General features: G+C 37.4%; 2 protein-coding genes across 2 annotated transcripts; both read right to left on the bottom strand.

The window, feature by feature from the left end:
- Positions 1-2,538: 2,538 nt before the first annotated feature.
- LOC131074702 (uncharacterized) lies at positions 2,539-4,958 on the bottom strand. The gene is made up of 5 exons (XM_058011389.2): positions 4,884-4,958; positions 4,384-4,624; positions 3,995-4,089; positions 3,398-3,516; positions 2,539-2,872 (listed from the first exon to the last, which is right to left on the bottom strand). Exons 1-5 carry the CDS (start codon positions 4,956-4,958, stop codon positions 2,539-2,541), a joined length of 864 nt encoding a protein of 287 aa, XP_057867372.2.
- A 14,725-nt stretch (positions 4,959-19,683) lies between these two features.
- Positions 19,684-22,724, bottom strand: LOC131074674 (pirin-like protein). The gene is made up of 7 exons (XM_058011347.2): positions 22,338-22,724; positions 22,205-22,254; positions 21,384-21,422; positions 21,227-21,255; positions 20,756-20,818; positions 20,547-20,650; positions 19,684-20,448 (listed from the first exon to the last, which is right to left on the bottom strand). Exons 1-7 carry the CDS (start codon positions 22,664-22,666, stop codon positions 19,941-19,943), a joined length of 1,122 nt encoding a protein of 373 aa, XP_057867330.1. The 5' UTR covers positions 22,667-22,724; the 3' UTR covers positions 19,684-19,940.
- Positions 22,725-23,300: the final 576 nt, after the last annotated feature.

A 23,300-nucleotide genomic window follows, 5' to 3' on the forward strand; every position in this document is an offset into this window, starting at 1 on the left:
ACCATTTAAAGGTATATCAACAAAGCATGTGCCGAAGTTATAATCACAAGGTTAAACCAAGAATCTTTCAAGTTGGAGAACTAGTGCTAAAGGAAAATCCACGCAACCAGGCAGATTGAGAAAAGAAAGGAAAATTTGAACCAAACTGGTTGGGTCCATTTGTGGTCATAGCAATATTTGGATCAGGAGCATATCAGTTATCAACACAAGATAGGGATCAACTCGAAGAACCTATCAATAGCATGCATCTAAAGAAGTTTTATGTCTGAAAAATCAAAAAAAAAAAAAAAAGTGAAAAAGCAAAAAAAATCCTAAAAAGTGAAAAACCAAAAAAATCCTAAAAAGTGAAAAACCAAAAAAATCCTAAAAAGTGAAAAAGCAGAAAATCCTAAAAAGTGAAAAAGTTGAAAATCCAAAAAAAAAAAAAGAAAATCAAATATGAGAAAAAGTGCAATAAAAACAAATGGTGAAAACCTGGCAAACAAGCGCTATCTGTCGGCTAGCTCTGCCATTTATTGGTTCGCGCTTTCTTCCGCTTGCATTCATTTCCATCAACACTGTTCATATTCATCATAAAAGCCTTTTGTACATATGCAAGCATCCCAGGTGATTTCTCGTCATAGTTTGGATTATTGACTATATCATAATAAGGCTTGTTTCTAGGCTGGGGGCAAAATCCTGAACCTGGCTGGGGGCAAAAAGTTTGACCATTTTGAGCTTAATCAAAGCAGGTAGAACAATAGTCAGACAACGCTTGTTAAGTGAAAAACTAAGACACATCCAATGTTGAACATAAGATCACATTATCAACCATTAACTATCACATATCAATCTAAACATGATAAAACCCATACCAATGGATGATATATCTTGACTCATGATTTTAACATTTGGCAATGATGGTTCAACTATTTTATTTGGATTTTCATTATCATGATTTCTGAGTAACTCCAGGATGTCTTTAACTAGAGGAACGAGGAAGGAACATGATATTTTTTTTGTCTACTGTCTGTAAATTAATCATTAATATGTGCAAAGTTGTCTAAGGAAATGATCATCAAAATATCATGGAAGACATTTCAGACTTGCATATAGAAATGGTTAATACTGCCTGTTTTACGCAAGCAACACTCTGGTCATCTTGGTTCAATTATACCTCGATGCTTGTGCTAACTTGCAATATCAAAACCTAGGAAAATAGTGCTCAGGTCATCATGGTTCAATTATACCATTGATGTTTGCACTCACTTCCCACATTTTAAAGGCTCAATGATGAAACAAAGCAATGACTCCATGACCGGTCCGATCATTGCGTTGCATTACATTTAAAGATAGATTTGCATTTCATTCTGCATGGGATCACAATGCTCATCTTTTCCAAGGCCAAAGCTAACATGGTGTTACCTCTCATATTACGTGATTGAGTACATTGGACAATAACAAACATAATCAATTCATTCATCCTGCATGATAAGTTAGTTCATCTCATGTAACCATTGCATACCAAGGCACCATTCATATAAAGCATCAAATCTTTCATTCATTTAGTAAGATCATTGCATGATATTCATCAAATCTCAAATCATATGAAATAACACCATTGCATTGCATTGCATCCATCTCATATTAACATGCATGAGAAAATCATAAAAATATCATAAACATAGCAAGCATTGCAATCACACAAACATCACATAGAAATTATAAGCATCACCATACATATTTGCATACATCATGTAAATACTACATCATGATATATCCATCATCTAGAATTCACAAGCATATAAAAATTAAAGCATACATCAAGCATACATCATGAAAATAAACTGCACATCATAATCATATATCAAATAGAATGCATCCATCATCTCATAGGACATATAGAGCAAATAGGATCGACTGCATATCATATCATCAAATCAAGATCAAATGTCCAATGTACAATGATATCACAACATATAGGAGAAACATCACAAAATATACATCGCTGGAATCATCAATATCTCATCGCAAAAAGGTGTGTACATAAATAGATCAATGCCCCATATCAGTGTGACGACTCGGACGCGGAGCACAACTCTGTCCTGATGCGGCAGGTAGAGTAGCACCAACTGGTACCCCTGCACCTGACTCCCCACCTAGGGGAGCTCTCTGAAGTGGCCCTGTCACTCCTCGACTCTCAGTCTGACTCTGTCCCGATCTCTTGCTCAGCTGTGAGAATCCGGGAGCACTTTGATCAGGAGGAACAACAGTAAAATATAAGGTCCTGTAATACTCGACCTCTCAGATCCCCTGACGCATCATCTTCAGGGCACTTCTCTCTGAAGCAGACTGTCCGGAAAACTGTACCTGTGACTTAGCCTGCTGATACCTATCCCTAGCCGGATCTCTCTCGACTAGGAGAGAAGCCATCCGAGCCTCTAACTAGGCCATCTGAGAGTCTCTCTCTGCTAATCGAGTCTCTAGCTGCTGAACCTGAGCCTGTAAGTCTGTGATCTGAGCCTGCTGCTGATGAGACGACATCCTAATGAGGATTCATCAAGGTCCCTCTGCCTGTGGCTTCTCAGCCCGTGATACTGTCATAGGTACCTGCTCAACTAAGGGTCCCTCTTGCTCTGGAACCTGATGCTCCTGATCCCCTGGACCTGATCTCCTACGTCTGACCACCCGGGCCATCCAATCTGTATATACATCCCTAGCAGATCTAGAACTGCCAGCTCCTGGTGTGCCTGTCGCTGCCACTCGCACTGCTCGACCATCTCCCTCGTCATCATCTCTCCCATCCCCCCCATCATCATCTCCACCATCATCATCGCCAGCACCCTGATCTCTTGCATCTCCCCCATATCCATCTCCATCTCCGCTATCATCTCTGTCTCTACCATCCCTCCGTCATCTAGGAGCTCTGCGTCGTGGCCTCCCATCATCCTCATCTAACACTGGCTCTGGCTCATCTGGACATGTCAGCCTCGGAAACCTATGTGCAATGCAATACACGACATACTCATGTGTCATCCCGCTATCCATCACACCTGGAAGATAATCCCAATCCATAGGCCCCAATGATCGATACTCTGCGTAGGCATGGTCATATGAAATAGAAGGCCCCCAAGTAGCCACATCCAATCTCCGCCAAGCATAATGAGTTGTACCCTGTGGCATCCCCTGTATCCTGCCATACTGTCTCAACACCCTCATACAAGGAAATTGCTCGATGACGTAAGGTGTCGAGCTAATCAGATATCGTGTCATGAATACATATGGCATCTCCAGTGCATCCTCAGACCAAATCTCGCAGTCCCTGTATGGCCTCCATATCACAGTATCCAGGTCATCCAAGGTCTGTCTACAGTGCTCTAATTTGCTCAGCTTCTGCTAGACAATGACCCCGGGATACCCCTCCGCATAAGGCCTCCCTACAGGCCTATCTCTGTCAGCCAATGGTCGTGTAATAGGTAGATGTTCCCAAGCCCATATCTGAAGCACAGTCACCCCTGCTGATAATGCAGCTGACCCCTGATAGACAACTCGGTGCAAATCATGATATAAGTGTGCTAACATACATGACCCCCATGAAAATTGGGTCCCCTCTGTCACCATCTGCTCAAGCAGACGACCCCATCCAACAGATAATCCCTTTGACATGTGATCAGGACAAAGGAAGCCGCCAACAAATCCTGCGAGTACAGTCGGCAACGTGGCATACCCTAGCTCCAACATCTCATGCCATGCAATATCGTACCCACCTATCTCGTCATCCCCAAACACGCGATAAAGTGCCTCTGTCCCACTCCGCTCGCTCAGATCATAGTATACTAAATCACCCATCACCGGGATACGCAAAATTTAGTAGACATCCTTAGGTGTCACCGTCATCTCTCCAGTCGGCAAGTGAAATGTGTTATGTTCACTATGCCAGCGCTCTGCCAACGCTGTCAGTAATCCTCGGTTTATCAAAGGCCAGGGCATGTCAAGAAGGGAAGCTAAACCACACCTGCCAATGTGGTCTCGCTCTGCCTGGCTGAGATGAGGTATCAACATCCATGTCTTCAGGAAACGTTCCCGAGACTGAAGAACGAAAAAGTGCTCCTGCAATCAAATCAACTCATCATATCAGTTTTTGGATTTATCTATCTATCAAATGAATCTATCTATAAGTATATTTTACTCAATTGAGATTTTTATCAAATCTCGTTGGTCCCCTATCAATGACGCTCATCTATCATGAGGTCATTATCAATTTTCACTCATCTTGCGTGTGCATCAAGATAATCGGAACTGATCATCAAATTTATCAATCAGGAGTGCTTAGTCAAAAATCAAATCCTCCTTTTTCAAAATAAAAAAACTAAAAAAAATCAAAAAAAAAAAAAAAAATCCCACCTGCGGCGTTGCCCGCAGCGCCCGCGGCGCCGGCAGCGCCGCTCACGGCGCTCGCGGTGGCACCGGCGGCGCCGCCCGTAGCACCCGCGTTGGTGCCGGCAGCGGCGCCCACAGAGCACGCGGTGGCACCGACGGCGCCGCCCGCAGCGCTTGCGGCGCCCGCAGTGGCGCCGACGCCGCCCGCGGAGCCGGGGTGGCGTGGTGGCGGTCGCCATCGAGCCTCCACCGTCCCGCCTCTTCCCTTCCCACCAATTTTTTTCAAAAATAATTTTTTTTTAATGTATTTTTTTTTGAAAATAAAAATGCATGTACAAAGAATTCTTTTCTAAGATGCGAAGCGATTTTTTTTTTTAAAATTGAAAAACCCATTTTACTAATCGAAAAACCCATCTCAAAAATGCAATTTTCTCCCCAACCCAGCTGACGAAAACGCTAAAAAAATAATTTTTTTTTATGCTAACAGTTAAATCAACAAAGCTGGGTTTTCTCGAAGTATGTACCGTTGGACCATATGCCGGAGGACGCTCATATCGTCGAACTCGCTCAAACCTATACTGGTGATACAGGATCGCCATGTCCTTTCTCCAGAGCAAGTTTCTCCAACAATTGTAGAGCACAAATGAGGAGTGGAAAAAAGTAATTCACCTTTTTAAACTCATAATGGGGCATTTAGGTGGGATTTTTATTCCACTTATTTTTTTTAATCATCTGATCAACTAATCAGCCTGGCAAGACAATAATTTCAAAATTCTTATCGGGAAATGAGTCAGATTGACTTAAATAATTGAGTAATCATTCCCATCTATAAATCGATAAAATTTCAAAAATTTCAAAAACGAAAAATAAAAAAATCGCAAAAAATTCAAAATCATTCGAAAATTATCCGATTCATCTCCCGAGGGGGCATCCTCGCATTAATATCTATCAATCAACGTCTAGGGCATCATATCGAGATTTATCATCTTTGAAACATCGAATCCGCATCATATCGAGATTTATCATCTCCAAATCAAATTAGTACCATATCGAAACCACATCTGCATCAAATCAAGATCAAATCTACATTCTATTGAATCAACAACATCATCGATTAAGTTTTCTTTGAACCAATGTGTCATATCGAGATTTATCATCTCTGAAACATCGAAACCACATCATATCAAGATTTATCATCTCCAAATCAAATTAGTATCATATTGAAACCAAATCCGCATCAAATCAACGAATCTACATCCTATCAAAATCAATATAAGCACCATCATCAATCAGGTTTTCTTTGAACCAACGCGTCGTCACACATCGCTTCAAAGAGGGGCAAAATGTATACACCTAAAAATGGTCTGAAGATAGTTAATTAAATACGCATTTATTTGATTAATTCCCCTTCCCAATTAATTGAATTCACAAGCAATTTAATTAATCTCTCCATTCATCTACTAGTAAATAAATCTAAATGATTTATTTATATAGTTCATCTCACATCTCCCTTTGATTAATTAATTTTAAATTAATTAATGTCTCCCCATACTAATCAATTCTTCTAATCCCTAATTAAGGTTAACAAACTCAAGTTTGTTGAGATTAATTACCATTTTCCAATTATTTGAATTTCTAAATTCAAATGAGCACATAGCTCCTAACTTTAACCACCTAACCTAACCATTCCCTAACCTAACCCATTCAATCTAATCTTGGGTCTAACTAACCCTATCCTATCTTGCACATTCTAACCTCCTTATCCTAACCTCTCATGGTGTGGATATTCTCTCATTGAGACACATGGCACCTTTGCCACATGTCTCCTCCCTTGGACACTTGCCCTCTCATGAACAAGGCTCCTTGACACTTGTCACCACAGAGATGACAAGTGTCTCTTCCTCCAACCTCTTCTCCAACTTCCTCAATCTTGGCCCTTGATATCTTCAGATCAAATCTGGACCGTCGATTCCTGCCACCTCAGCTTTGGCCTTGGAATTCCTATAAATACCCCTCATTTTGGAGCAATAAGCATCCCATCTCATTTCATCTTATGCATTGTTACTATAGACACATCCCATCTCATATCAATTTAGGCATTGTTACTATAGGCATTTTGCATTTCACTTATCTAGTAATTAGCTTTGGATTTATCATAGCATGTTCATCTAGGTTATTAAATCATGCATTTCATATCATCTCCATAGTTAACCATGATCAATTAGCTACTCAACTTTGGAGGTCATTACTCCACTGAGATCCCATCAATCCAACACTTCCAAGGTCCTCAAGAATAGAGGAAAATGGGACATTTCAAGGAAGGCTTATGGTTTGCATCTTTGATTTAGTTTTCAATTAAGCTTTCAATTATGTTTTTATTGTCTCATTATATGTGTATGCCTATTGCACTAACCACATTTTTAGCATCACATATACCTCCTCCTGAAAATGGGGGTCCTAATAACATGGCATAGAATGGTTGATAATGCCATGTAAGGCTATCCATAGGTGATGATATGATTGATGTAAGTGGGTCACTCTGTGGTAGTGTTCACATTGGCGGTTGGGTTTACTGTGGAGTTGAAAATAATGACGAGGGTAACGACAAGGACACATGTTGTTGAGGGGGATCTTGTGGATTTGCGGGTACTAGGGCATCACGTGATGCAACAGTCACGCCTCAGGCAACTATGTTAGCGAAGATGAGGCTCTTACGAATTTTGATGATTTCATCTACCATTTAAACATTGTCAAGATTCGAAAGGAACTGGTCAACATGATTGATTTGGACATCTATCTCATCAGGTTGATTGACCATAGTGTCATCATAAGTAATTGTATTCAGCAGGTCATAAGTGGTAGGAACATTCCTTGACACAATAGCGTTAACAATTGAATTGGGATTTGATTGTGGGTTTGCAAATCCTAATCCAAATCGAGAAGGTTGTTGCTCCATAGCTTGTTGAGATTGAGATTGAGTGATAATGGGCATGAATTGCAAGATGGGATAGTGAGGCGATGAGAACACAAAACCGAAATCAAGGATTGGATAAACTATCCGATTTGATCAATGTTGATGAGGACCTGAGATTGATGCAATGACTGATTCATAGACAAATAAATAAAGGGAATGATGCTCAAATCATAATTGGGTGACATCTGAATGAAGCGATGCGACACTGAAGTTACTTAAGAGGATACACTCAAGCAACGACATATATCAAAGTGAATCGAACCTCTAGCTCGAGGTGATAAGGTCATGATGAAATATAAGATAAAATTATAGACACGATATATTCAAAGAGTTGATAATGATTTGTCGCATTAAATATGCATACTACTCTGATTTGATAAAATGGGATCAAAAAGACTGATTTTCTTGATGTGATTAACTTGATAGGATTGATTGATAGATGAACTAGAGGACCAATCGATTGAATAAATAAGAAGGATCGATTTGATTGAAATTATGTAATACGATCGATGACACAATTGATCAAATAAGAAAATCAGACTTTGATGGAAATATTTAATCCCCGACTTAGGTGAATATTGATGATGACAAAAGGATGCAGAAGTTCAAAATGATGATGATCATGACACAAGCTAAAAGTGGTGACCAAGATTTGATCAGTGACAGGGATAATCAAATGCAATGGGATAAACCACACACTGGATAGATGATAATAGCGATGCAATAATAGAGATGATTACAACCAAGGTGATGACTAGCAACTGAGATGATAAAAGTGACCATGCAAGTCAAGACCCTAGTAGACGATAATGACGATGTAAGCTAGAAATGATGACCAAGATTTGCAATGATGATGATAGACATGATAAACTGATTCAACATCTAGCTTAGGTAACCACAAAACTACTGCTAACAAGATTTCAGCAATGTAACAGGACAACCGACGTAAATCCACTAGAATGACAGGAAAATTCGTTGAGGGACAAAACAAAACTAGGACCTAGTGATGTGAAATGTTTGACACTTTGGATTGATTTTTGACAAAAGATTTTGTGACACCCAAAATGACAAACATGCAAGTATAATGAGTGCATTAGCATTCATGTTCTTCTTAGGCTAGTCAAATGACAATGCTTGTTGAATCCCCTTGTCCAGAATACCACATTCAATTGGATAGATAGAAGCTTGGGAGCACTGGCTCCACTCCACGACACACACTTCTCGGGCATTGCCAAGCTTCAAATTTCTAAGGACTCGAAGATCCCAAGAAATTTACTATCTCAAGGTGAAGGGTACATGAGGGGTTTCTTCGGCATGCACGTATCACAATGCCTAAGTCAACAAGAAGAAGGTTTTTGGCAACTAAAACAATCATTTGTAGTAAATTTCCGACGGGTCCAGTTCAATGACGAATTATCGAATTAAGCCACTTAAGGCTTTAATTGAGATTATTGGTGCAAAGAAGGCTTCCACATACGACGAATTCACTTAACACTTCAACCGCTTGACTAGGTTTTTATATAGCGGCTCAAAAAACACTGCTCAAGAACCCATTGGGATAGATGATATCCCCAATGTGCCTCTACTTTGAACCACTCCTTTGAGGTGATGAGACCCCCAAGAGGTGATTCTCTACTCAAAAGGAAAAAATGAGCGTCGCTAACTCTTTTCTCTTGCACCTAGGACCATGAGAGCCAAGGAAGAGGATAGTGTGTGTTAGCAATAGCTCCACTCTACATGCGCTCAAGTGTGACAAAAAAAAAGACACTTGATTCATTTTAATTCCAAAGTGAAATGTTGTCTAACTATCAAAATCAAAGACACTTAGTTGAAAGTGTAATCTTCGACAACGTCCTACACCAAATGCATTAGTAGTTTAAATGTAAGTCTTCTCCCAACAAGCACCAAGTCTCTACACAGATCATCAGTAACACAAAAGACCTATTGTTTGATAATGGCCTTGAAATTGGAATGATTCACAACTAAATTCAACAATTATACCTGATATTCTACCTCTACACAAGCGCATAACAGAGCTACATAGATGCATAACAGAGCTAAAAAAGCACAACTTGAGCCTACATAGGCATAACTTGAGCCTACACAGGCACAACTTGAGCCTACACAGGCACATCTTGAGCCCACACAGGTGCAGGTTTGCAGTGCGCCTACAAAACAATGAAATTCAATCAAACAAAGACCAATTTTGAATGGTTGAGGGCTAGTATGATCATGTAAACCCTATTTCTGATGAAATTTGCCTTATTTGAACTCAAATTTGCCAATGATTACAATTTATTCACTCAAATTCAAGTTCCACATGATAGATCCATGCCTAAGGAAGCGAATGCAACTCATAAACTAGGAAATGCAGAAGTTATAAGCCTATCCAAGTGAAATGCATAACTTTGCTCACCTACAAACCCTAATGTGAGAAATTGTTGTCCATTTCCATCCTAATTAGTCTTTGTGAGTTCATTCAACCTTTCTAAACCCTAGTTAGACTAATTGCAATTTAATTAAAGCGAAATTGAAAGATTTTTTTATCATTTTAAAGTCCCAAACTAAGAATTTATTGTTCTTTTTAAGCAAATTTGCATGAAAGAAAGTGTGAAAAGTTGTTGTTCATTCACCAAAGCCTAATTAGGAATGCATGAGTTTAATTTAACCTTATTTCTAAATAAAAAATGCTATTCTAACACTACAACCACAGGAAAATGAGTAATTCTCCAAATTAGGGCAACTATGACAAACTGCCACAAAACACTGTACAGGCTCAGATTTCTCCTACACAGGTGTAGGACAGAGCTACACAGGTGTAGCATAGAGCTGCATAGGCACAATTCTATCTTGCACAAGTGTAGGAGTAGCCTACATAGGCGCAAAAGCTTCCTAAACATGCACATAAGCTCTGGGTCACCACTAAAAAGCCTCTTTTCCTTGCAAAATTTGACCTGCAACTTGATAAACACTCAAACAATAGCAAAAAGATTAAATCGACCCGTGAAGTGGGTCCTATTGGGCATGCTAGAAAATATGATGAAAAATATGCGCAAATACAAATGATTGAAAATTTAAATTAAAGAATCCAAGCTAACACGAAATTCATTCAAACACCTAAAGATTGAGAACGATGTTAGAAAGGAAATTGGAAACATCAAATAATACTAAATAAACACAAACCAATGTCTCTTTGAATTGATTGTTCTCTGATTGAATGTGTGCTCGATGACGTTGCAGATGCTTGATTTTGCTCCATGATGTGGGATTGTGCAAGATGGATTCAAGATATGAGTGTGGGATGATGGGATGTGAGTATGAACATTGACATGATTGTGCAAATGGGGTTCAAAAGCATGAAAAGATGGATAAAATGGCTGGATGGAATTTTTGCATTATGAGGGTATGATTTCAATAACATGGATGAAATTTGGCATTATAGAATTATGAGTGCATGAAAGTGGATGAATGGCTTAGAAAAGGGAGGGATTAAATAGAAAATGGAAGGGAGATGAAGGGTCTTGAAAATGCAACACTTGTCCTCAAGGAGGACAAGTGGAAATCCTAAGGGTGTCATATGGAATGGGTTTCCACACTTATCAAGTGGCTCAACAAGGAAGGACAAGTGTCCTCGAGGAGGAAAAATGTCAAGAAGGAGCATGACACGTGTCCTCAAAGACACATGTCTAATTGGGAGAAGGCCACCCAAAATTGGTTCAAATTTCCTAAATATTATGAAATTATGAGTGTGCACACACATGTGAGGGAGGAGGTTGGAGAGGATAGAGCTGGGTGGATAGATAGGGTTTGTTAGAACCCTAGGGGTTAGGTTAATGGTTGGGTTAGGTCTAGGTTAGGAGACATGCAGATAAATTAAGATATTTGAATTGGTTAAATTAAAATAAGGAGATGGAAAAGGGGAATTAATTAATTAAGCTATTTAATCAGTTAATTGGGCATGGCCCTATTAATTAAATTAATTTGACCAAAAGGGGATTCCATATTTAATTAAATAATATAGACTATTTAATTAATACAAGCGGCCATGGGAATTCAATTTGACTAAATTAATTAGGCAAATTTAAGTGTCTACAACTATAAAATAATTATTTCAAACGGTCTCGATATGTGTGAAGATATTCAACCTATAATAAACATATATATCAATATATGCTATGTCAATTTGATAAATGTTAGACTTCTTTTTCTCATGACAATTATCTCATAAGTTTCTTTAAAAATGGTCTCACATGTTCTTTCAAATTATGTTTGCAACTTTTTTGCAACTTGATATTACTAAACCACTCTTGCAAATAGTTACATGTCTTTAATTCATATTATTTGACTTGTTATATTTTTATATTTGCAAGATATTCATTCACAGGTAGATCACATTCCTTGGTAGATCATATTCCTTTGATCCTCAACACACCGTGCCATGAAAATACAGAATGATACAATGCAAGAAAAACGTGCTCATCGAAATCAAATGCAATGTGCAAGGTACCATGCAAGGAAAAATGTTGTTAACAAAAGAAGACAAGAAACCCAACACATTCTTGTCGGAAAAGCCTCTACATCTATAGTCTCTTCTTCCCCATATCCAACCCATCTAGAAACAAATGTACCTCAATTCAACATACAACTCAACCTATCCCAATTGGTCAATTCAACATACAAATCAACCTATCCCAATTGGCCAAATCCATACTTCTCCACTTTTCTCTCAAATTTATTGCAATGCTAGAAACAACTTTCATTCAAAGTTGGACAACCTTTCAAATATTTCAACATGTCTAAGTCTACATCGAAAGATATCCACGGATTAAAACTAGGCAATCAAATGGAATTAATACTTGTTACAAATGCACATTAGAAAAAAAATGGGCATCGCTTTTCAAAATGGAACAACATGGACCATGACGAGCAACCTTGATGTTTGCATATGCTAAATCAAGTTGAGGAGATCTTGATAGCAAGGATAAGCCTTGTCCTTCAAGTTACTTATGCAAGAGGTGGGAAACTCAAATATAGTGGCCAAAGTATTTGTTTTCCTTAGGTATTTTTGCAATTTCATCCCACTTGCCTAGGCATATAGATGGATTGGACATAATAATAGTAAAGAAGGCAAGAACTCGCCAACAACAATACAACTTCTATGTTAGTAGAGGACGTGTCTACGAGGCATTACAATATAAGATCTCCTTTGACTCATACTACAAAGATGTACAACTAGATGACTTTGCATTATCATCCTTACCCCTTACCCCCATTGACATTTTAGACCTTCTATAAGCAACAACTTCAAATCTCAATCCCATTGATGTGAGCTTCATGCAAGAAGTTACTATAGAGGATGACCCATTACAAGACAACTTGGAAGTGACTACTTCATTTGTGGTGAACCTTCCACCTGCACATAGAGAGGTGGAAGAAGTATGCTCTTTACTACAACTAGGCAAAGGTCATCCGACTCCTATATTACAATTCCCACCCATTTCCCCATCTCCCATAAATGAATACAACACCGAAGGATTATTTGTAATGTCATTCCCCATTTTTTTCCCAAAGGGAACAATTGCATTCAAACAACCATGCCTCGAAGAAGTTAAGCTACATGAGTATGCTCTCCATCTTCTGCGATGCCATGATAATAGGTTTGGTCAACACCCAAATGTTTAGGTACTTCATATTGAATATACTTATGCGTCATCGAAGTCAAGCCACAACATCTATTGTTGCCCATAAGCAACTGGATGATTCCCTACCTACAACAATTTTTGACCTCTATCAAAGAGTAAAGGACTTGCCTGATGACAAGCTTGCTGATCAATTAATGTGTTTTGGCTTGTCAATTTGTGGTACAAAACCATTCTAGTACCAACGTAAAAGGGAACTTATTGACATGCTCATTCAAATTGGGTGCCCAACGCTATTTTTCACAGTCAGTGCAACAAATAAGAAGTGGCTAGACTTGCATAGCATCATGCCATCCACCGCACCAACAAATCCATATGTGGCTTCTAGGTGGAAGTTACAAAATATAGTTCAAAATCCACACCTTACTGCATTCTACATGCATCACAAAATTAGTGCATTTCGTGAAGAGGTCTTGCAAAAACTTCTTGGTACAATTGACTACTAGTATAGGTATAAATCTGCCAACATTTAATTTTTAAATTGAAATCTCACTCTTTTTTTCTCTAAAAAAACTCTTTTCCCAGGTATGAGTGGCAACATAGAGGCTCTGCACATATCCATGGTTTCATTTGGCTACAACAAGCACCTAACATTGACACATTACAATGGAATAACATTATATCAGTACAAAATGCAGTTGACTATATTGATAGATATGTCTCTGCATGGAACCCACAAACACTTGAATTGAGAAACCAAATATTTCATCAATCTATTATTGATGAGCCTTGCTTGATGGACACATAAATGATTGCGTCAACTGATCCTTCCATTGACTACTGTGAATTGGTCAATCATGTTTAATGACATACAAAGTGTACTACCCAAACATGCCTTAGAAGGAAGGCGGTGACTCATGTATGTCGTTACAAAGCCCCTTGGAGCATTCAAGTAAAGTAAAGTCTTTCTAATGTTGAAAATTTATAGCCTAAGCACATCCTTGCTCACAATGATGACCACCTGAATCTTCACAACCCATTCATTCCCTCTATATGGAGGGCCAATGTAGATTGTCAACCCATTCTCTCAATTGATGTTGGGATCAAATATATTGCAAAATATGCACCTAAAGCTGAAAACAAATTTGTAACATACCATGTAATGTTGTCTCACATTTTAACCAACTTTGAATTTGATAAGCCAACTTCTAATGCTTTTCGAAAAATGCTTCTTGACAACCTTGTCAACTGTGATATAGGTGCTCAAGAGAGTTGCCACCTTCTACTAAAGCTACCACTATCCTTCTCTAGTAGAACACTTGTTTCTTTAAATGTAAACAAAAAAATTCCAACGTGTATCACTCTCACCCACAAACACAACCACATACCCAAATTATTGCAACTTACGTGGCACGACCTATACATCTAGAGAGGATGTCTCTTATTGAAGTAACTCATAAATGGCCCTTCAATGCATCTCAAAAGTGTGATCAATGTAAAGAGCGATCCAAACTAGTCATTGTTCAAGTATCCCCTCGCTTCACATCCATCCCTGCAAAGGAGGACAAATGTTTTCAAGCATTCTGTTGGAGTGAACTAATGTTGTACCACCCATTCCACAACATTCAACTAGATTTTGGTTCATCAGATGATGGAATAAAAACACAATGAGAGAGGTTCTCACACAACTACATCCATGACATGTATGATGGACAACTTCAGAAGCAATCAAAGAAACTAATGCTAGCACTCCTTCAAGAGAGCCAAAAGACATGCAGGAAAAATTCCTTAATGAATGGCAAGTCCTATCACCTTTATACCATGGCCTTCCTATTCACCTAGATGAACTTGATATGCTTGGCCAACGTGACATTGACTTGAACCATGATTGGGCTGAACACCACTTAGGTCCACAATGAAAAGTGATAGCTACTACTTTCATACACTCGAACCACCCAACATTTCAATCCCACCATGTCCTCAATCAATCGACCTATTGTAGCCAATCTGTACAACAACAAAAGACATATGATATAGTTATTTCACATCTATATGCCAATACTTTACAACCACCATTGAAAATTATCGTTCAAGGAATTGCAGGAATAGTAAAGTCATACCTGATAACAAGCATAAAGTCTACACTATGAGATCAACACCAAATGGATAATCACCATTACTACTCCTTGCACCAACATGTGTCGCAACATTCAACATACAAGCATCAATGATTCATTTTGCCCTTCAAATTCCAATCAAAGAAATAGTCCCTCTACAAGGACAAACATTAGCAAGCTTCCAAGAGAGCATGTACTTCATTCATTACATTCTAATTGATGAAATGAGCTTCATTGGTCCAAATTTGATACAATGCATTAATATTAGGTTATGTGAGGCATTCCTACCCATTACCAAATCCCATTTGGAGGATGCTCAATCATGCTCTTGGGTGACTTGGGCCAACTACCACCTATCACTTGGACATTCTTATGTATGCTTCAACTTCCTATGGAGGTACACTATGACGTAGCTTCACAACAATTGTAACATTAAATATAATATTTTGTCAAATTGGAGAGCAACCTGCCGAAATTGCTTTTCGTGCACTTCTCTCAAATTTACAAAATGCAAAACCTACAATTACAAACTGGCAACTACTAATGTCTTGCTCAAGTTCCTCACTCACCTCTATAGAGCAAACTATTTTCTTATCGTCAACACATCTATTTGCAACAAATGAAATGGTGTCATTGCATAATAAACACATGTTGTTGTCTTTAGCAAAGCCTATTGCCCTATCTACTGCAGAATAACTCAGGGGATTCACATGCTCAAAATCCAAATGAAGAACAACTTCAATTTTGGATCTTCTTATGTACTGACCAAGAAGTTATGTTATGTACAAATCTATGGGTGGATATAGGGCTTATCGATGGTGCACTTGGACAAGTCAAAATAATTGTATACAATGATGGTGAAAAACCACCTCAACTTTCCTTATTTGTTGTCGTTCAATTCAAAAATTACACAGGTCCAGCTTGGGATCAAAACAACCCAAAAAATATCCTTGTAACTCCAATAAGTTGTGGTCTTCGATGTCAGGTACCACTAAAAATGGTATGGGGCTTAACAATATACAAATCACAAGGGCTCACACTTCAAAGAGCAACAATCGACATCGACAACATTGATCGGCAAGGCTTGACATTCACAACTATTTCAAGGGACCGTGAACTTGAAAATCTTTGCATTCACCCTCACTTAACATTCCAAAGATATGCATGCATACAACAAAACCCATATGTTGCTCAATGAAAAGAAGAAGAGGCATGCCTGACAACATTATCAAATGCAAACTCTTCAAGCAATCAACCATAACTACATAACTACATAACTACATAACTCCAGGTTTGTTCCATCTCCTATTTCTACGATACTTATACAATGCCTACTATTGAAACTTATCACATAGTTCAATTAAAGCTACCTATCTTCTTAATCTTACCAAGCATGTATTATCAAACATTAACAATTTTATCATGCTATAGGGCTATAACGAATATCAAACTTTTATGAAATTTTAAATTCTTACATAATTGATAAAAAAAATTCTTATATTTCAATCAAAATTAATGTGGAATATATGTTCAATTCCATAGTGTTTGAAATTATATGGAAAATGTTTTATAGAACTCTATTTGACAAATTTGTGGTGTTTGTAAGAGTGTGTGAGGTGTTCAAACTTATGGTTTTGGTTGTGATCATATTGTACATATTACAAATCCTACCATATGAACCCTCCTATCCTTTATTTCAAATACTTGATGTTGCTGAAAAATGATTGATTTCTATATGGTAAATTATTGAACTCATTCAAGTTATACAAAAAAATAATTTCACAATATGTGACTTTGCCAAATATTGTTTTGGCCACTATTCTTCTTTATAGTTTTAAATCAAATACACCCACTTATTGTTTTAGTTTCTCTTCTTCTATATAGTTTGAAATCAATTGTGCAACTATGTAGAATTCAAATATTTGTTAGGACCTACTCTTTATATGTTAATTATGCATTTGCTTGAAACATTGCAGGAAATTTCAAATGTAAACCTTATGTTCAATTCCATAATGTTTACAATTATATTTTGCATTTTGTACATATTTTTTTAAAAACACTATTAGCCATTGATGATATATGTTTATATATACTACAAATTCTAACATTTCAAACTTCCTATCCTTCATTCTAATCACACCACCTTTTACCAATAAAAACTCAACTTCTTAAAAAAATGAACTATAATATGCTAATGTATTAGGTGTACCCATTACACACCAAGGTACAATTGCAAGTAAAATAGATATCGTTGTAATCAATTGCTAGTAAAGTAGATATCGTTGTAATCACTAATTACAAGTGACATGTTCAGTTGTAGTAATGATTGTATTGTAACTGATACTGTATTGTAGGCCCAGTGGTGATCTGTTTAGTTATGAAACTATTATTAAAAACTATTAATTTCATTTTGTAAGAATTAAAAATACATCTTTAAAAATTTTTATTACAAAGGTTTCCCAACTGATTCTCAATATTGTAGATGTCCATCTCTATACTCGCACTTATCAGCAGGGCTATCTGTACAGTTGTTGACTCCCTTGTTGCCTGCCATATACTCAGATATTTATGATGATATCATACCTACCATTCCTTGACGTCAGATATCACTGTGCTGAGTTGAAAATCCACTAAACTGGACTTTTCCAGTGATTATTGCTACGAAATTTTTTTTAACAGAGGAAAAATCTGACAAGTAAGATACCGGTGGATTTCATCTACCTATAAAAAGTTCCAAACATCTAGTGATACACAGCTGAAAAGTAATATAGAAAAAATGATTACTTCAAACTCCACCAATTTCCTTCCTTTTCTTCTTCAATAATGTCTCTGGTCATTGGTCTGGATTGGAATGTGATATTTTTCACTGCGGTAAAGTTAATTGGAATTACATAAGCCTATTTTTGGGTGCAAGGAATGATGTGCATGGACTTTTGGACTCTACCCACAAGCTTTTAAAATGATCTCAACTCCAGTTATTAAATTTTCTGGTTGTTCTTAACTGCTTCGAATGTATTTCTCCTTTCTGTATTTTCACTTTCTACCCTGAAAAAGGAAATCCAAATCCTTCATGAAATAGTAATTGCTCCTGGAGCCTGTAGAAAGAAAACAGCAAAATATGAAATTGATATAGTAACCAATGTCAGTTTTATAAAATGTATGAGCTGAAAATTGCTAAAATTGAAGTAAATCCGTACCTGTAAAATTAATTACTGCAACTGTCATTTATGTGGTCACTAAAACTGGTAATTCAAGTAATAATTAAAAACATCGAACCCAAAACCAAGATTCTTGCTAAAATAAATATCTAGTTTTAACACACTGGGATATGCAAATCAATTCTACCACAGACAAAGCTAATGGCCAATCCTGGAGAGTTAGAGGCAACTTCTTGTGTCATCAATTTACTTGGCATCAGGCAATTCTGCATGCATTCTGAATGAAGCTCCATAGAAGCATCTGATAGAAGTTTTTATTTGTTTTAAATTGAGCACCTCCCATAGTTTCTCCAGTATCTTTTCAATAGGAGACATAGAGAGTTGATGCGAATTAAAATTTAACTTCACTACTTAGTAGGAAGAAGCATGCCATACCTCCTGATCTCCCCAAACGCCCATGGTTCCATAATGTTGTTAAAAAATAAGTAGGCCTGCAGTTGTAGCTACAAGCGTTGTTTGAGTTTTGTACAGATGAAAGACATGACACATTTTTCTTGGAGAAATTTCATTTAACTGCTTTAGAAAACATCACCAACAGTCTTATTGACATGTATGATGAACTCCTTATTTGAACATGGCTGAATACAACCACTCTCAACCATTCACTTCTACTGATAATGTCAAACCCTATGCATCGCCACCTTGCTGACTCAAAAAGCGGACTGTGATAAGCTAGATCTTGATCCATCAATTGTGTCTCTGCATATTTGTGCTTTCTGCAATCCTAAATCCCACAGACACAGCGTAAATTCAAAAAGCTTCATAGAAAATAAACCAGAGATTAGAGTTTGACGAACACCACACACCAACTATCCAAGAAGAAAATAAATACTTCACTTCAGGCCATCAAAGAAGAGAACAAAATACTCCTTATTGAAGGATGGAGAACTAATGCCATCTTAAGACTGTTTTTAACTCATAACCATTCTAAGTAGTACAATTTGGCCACTACCGTATAATTTAACAGGAGTTTTTTTCTTGCAAAGCTTTCTTGCATTAAAGGATATAGGACTAGAGCTATCTTAGAACTCTTTCAACTCACGGCCATTATCCGTAGAATACTTTGGTCAGTAGCGTAATATTTCACACAGCTGTTTTCTTGGAAAGTATAATTTTGTAATCCTATGAAGCTTTGTACTAACATACACTTATCATAACTATTGTATTCCTGCGGGCACAAAAAAAATTGTACCTTTTTCTAGCAATTGTGAAGCTACAATGAAGCGTAGCAGATAAAACCAGATATGGTACTTTTTATATTACCATGTAACCTTTATCCGCGGTGATTGTTCCAAAACTTGCAGAGTTATTCAGAGATAGCGTTTGTTAAGCTTTTCGGTATTTGCACTCAAATACTAGTAACAAATGCCATCAAATAAATTTGGAACAAATTCTATGCTCATTCCACAAATGTGAAAACTTTTGTTACAAACAGCTAATTAACAATAATCTGTCGCTGATGCAAAAAGAAATCAAAGAATTCCCTATTAAAATAAATCACAATAATTATATGATTTCCAAATAGGGAATAACAAGGGTAAGGCATTCTAAAACATTTTAGGGTACAATGCTCGGGGCATATATTTCTGTGGTTTAAAATCTGATTATTTCATTTGAACTCCACATATGCTCTCTAATCGGCTTCACTGAGCACAACAGAATCAGAGTGCCAGTTTATGGCTCTCTCAAAACCATTTCTGCTATGCTGATAGTCTGCAATGGCTTGAATTATCTCGTCTTTAGCGTTCATGACAAAAGGGCCATATTGCACAACTGGCTCGTTTAATGGCCGGCCCCCAATTAGAACAAATCTGCAAGGGTTGTTAGACTTGTTCCAGACACTCAAGCCATTACCAGCGCTCAATTGAACAGTGTGATGAGCAGTAATGGCCGATGAATCAACATTCCCAAAGATTGCCTCGCCTTCTAATACGTAAGCAAATGCATTCCAACCCTCCGGAACCTCTTGATGAAGAACAGCTCCAGGTTTCATTGTAAAATCCAAGAACAATGTTGGAGTTCGTGTGTATACAGGGGATTTAATTCCCAGGGCTTCTCCAGCTATTACAATTGCCCTAACACCATCTTTCTCGACCTTGGGTATGTCTTTGTCTTCCAATTCTTGATATGCAGGTTCGATCCTAATAATCAAACCCCACGGCAATATGAATTTCATCGACTTTGAGGAAATGGACAACCAACATTCAAAATGGCATAAGATTTATAAAGGAGTACTTACATTTTGTCCTTCTTTGAAAGATTGACCCATAATTGCAGCCCATGATGGACTCCTTTGCTTGCTGGCATTTCACAATGAACTATACCTCTCCCAGCAGTCATCCACTGCATGGTCCAACAAAACCTTAGAGAATCCTATCGCATCTCTGTTTTTTACCTATTTTCATTTGAAACAAGCCATGCGTAAAAGAGAGGGAAGAACTCATTTACTTGCAGATCACCAGCTTTGATGGTACCCTTATGTCCTGCGAAGTCTTGATGTGTAACAGCTCCCTGCACAAACAATCATATATTTAATCCCGAAAGTGAATTCATACAAACCTGGTTCTCAAACGAACATGCCCAACACACAAGTATCATAATCATATTCAAAATTTCACAAGTCATCAACACTTCTCTAGAGCATCCATTAAAATTTATGCAAAGCACTTCCTTCCATCAATAATTGACAGCAAGGTAGACCTATCAAAAGAGTTATTCTTCATATAATTCAGAAGAAACCTGGGAAATAATCTTCTGTCAGTCATCAATTGCATGTGCAAATGCTTAATCAAGTCAAAATCAAAGACGCCAGAGACACAATATACCAAGCTGAATTCATGAAAAATAATCTAAACTAGGGCCAAGGATTAAGAGTATGGTACAGAGACGGGAATATGGTATAAGGCTCAAAATACATACCTTGAGCATGTATGTAACAGTCTCAAATCCTGCCACACGAGAAAATGCATGGTTAGTTTGCCTTTTAAAAGTGAAAAAAACAAAAACTGCAGTTATACAAGTCTTTCCGAATTCCCACAGAGACTGGTTTCAAAAAACAAAGCTATGAAAAGATTACCTCTGTGAGGATGATCTGGAAAACCTCCAGGAGGAGTAACTGCAAACAGAGTAAAATTCATAACTCGGTAAATAGCTTCCTTTAAAAGAATATGTTCAAGATCAAGCATACGTGCACCACATATATAAGGATTGTACTCTTTAAGATCATAATTCACGAGTCAGGGAGAAGTGTTTTTCAAAACAATCAAATCACTATATCAGCCCAAGCTCACAACCAATCAAGCACATTTATTTGCATCCGAGCAAAACCCAAACAACAGATGCAAGATTCCAAATCATAAGAGACGCGTCCAAAGATCACGAAACTGGACCTCAATGAATGCCCAAGAACAAATTGCCATATGTCGTCATAGGACGATAACAAATGCGAGATATCTAGGTCATAGAAATACTTATGCGCTAATAATTGCCAATTGACTAAATATCTTTCCGTTGCTTCGAAAATTAGACTTGCAGGGGATATTATTTTCAAAAATTTATCAAACGTTAATAAACCTTAAGTGAATTACCTGTAAAAATTACGCACCATCATTATTTATGATCTTACTATTAAATATCCAATCCTCAATGTTTTTGTTTCCCACCAAAAAAATGATCAAACAAAGAATGCAAATTCCTATTTTACGAGTCACACGATACGATCGGGACCTAAATTTGATGTCTGTATAGACGTTTTTAGGCATTTTTGCCGTAAAATGCAACTGAAAAAGGGCAACCTCATCAAGAGGCAAACAAGTACCAGTAACAAGAAATTAATTAAATAAAGGACAAATGCAATGATCCAATATGACCAAAATATAAAGAGGCAAAAGAAGAGACCTGAAAATTCGTCAAGCAAAAGAAAAGGATCAAGATTCCGCAATTCAGGCCTGCAAACAAGCATCCAAATCAAAAATAGAAAAAAAACCCCAAAATGAAGGGATCCTGAAAATAAAAATCCCCTACCCTGTACCTTCCAATGCTTCGTCTAACAAGTGCACCATCTCCTTCAGGCTGCTCCTTTGACAACAATTTTTTCACTACTGATCGAGGTCTCTCAAATGGGCTCTTGCTTTCTATATCATTATTCATGTTAGACATAACTGCAAGTGATCTCTTTGCGGATTTTTCGGTAAATTTGTGCAGGAAGAAAGTACTTCTGATCAGAAAAATGGATGGAGTGAAGGAGATCATACAGAGCGAGATCCAGAGGAATATAATGAGAGATTTTCTAGATTTAAATTGCGAGGCGTGCTTGGCAAATGCTCTTCCTCTTGTATGCTTGTGATCTAGGTTCCACATGGCATGGCTTTCTAATAAGAGGGGAGGCCTAAATAAATATTGGTGAGGCTGGGAGAATCATAGGTGTAGTAGGCCATAATAATAGGTAACTAGCCACATTGGACTTGTATACCAAATCTGGCGTTCACACTAACCTCCCTCCCTCCTTCCCACTCACGACATCATCATGATGTCAAGATGATATCACCATACCAATTCCTTATTGTTGTTAACAGGTCAACGTTCTATAGGAGAAAGAGTAAAGCATGTTTAACATTTGTAAAGGTGTCTATAAATTTTAAATATCTCTAACAATATAGTATTATTAGTTATAATATCAAGGTTGTTTTAAATTAAAGGTAAAATATATTTTAAAAGGGTTGGGAATCTTTTATATAAATAAAAGAGTTATAATAGAAAATAATTGTACGTTAATACTAGTCTACATATATTACTATTATATATAAAATACGTTGAGAGATATCCTTTTCGAGGCGCTTATCTCACTTTACGATATAAAATTGATAAAAAATAAGAAGAGATGCAAAGCGTCTGTTCATCCATAAAGATGAGTTGAAAGAAAATGAATAATGTACAGCCAGAGGAAGCTGAAAGAAAATGAATGACAACAAAATCAACATATTTTTTATTTTTC

The sequence above is a fragment of the Cryptomeria japonica genome, chromosome 4, assembly GCF_030272615.1.
Source record: "Cryptomeria japonica chromosome 4, Sugi_1.0, whole genome shotgun sequence".
NCBI classification, from domain to species: Eukaryota; Viridiplantae; Streptophyta; class Pinopsida; order Cupressales; family Cupressaceae; genus Cryptomeria; species Cryptomeria japonica.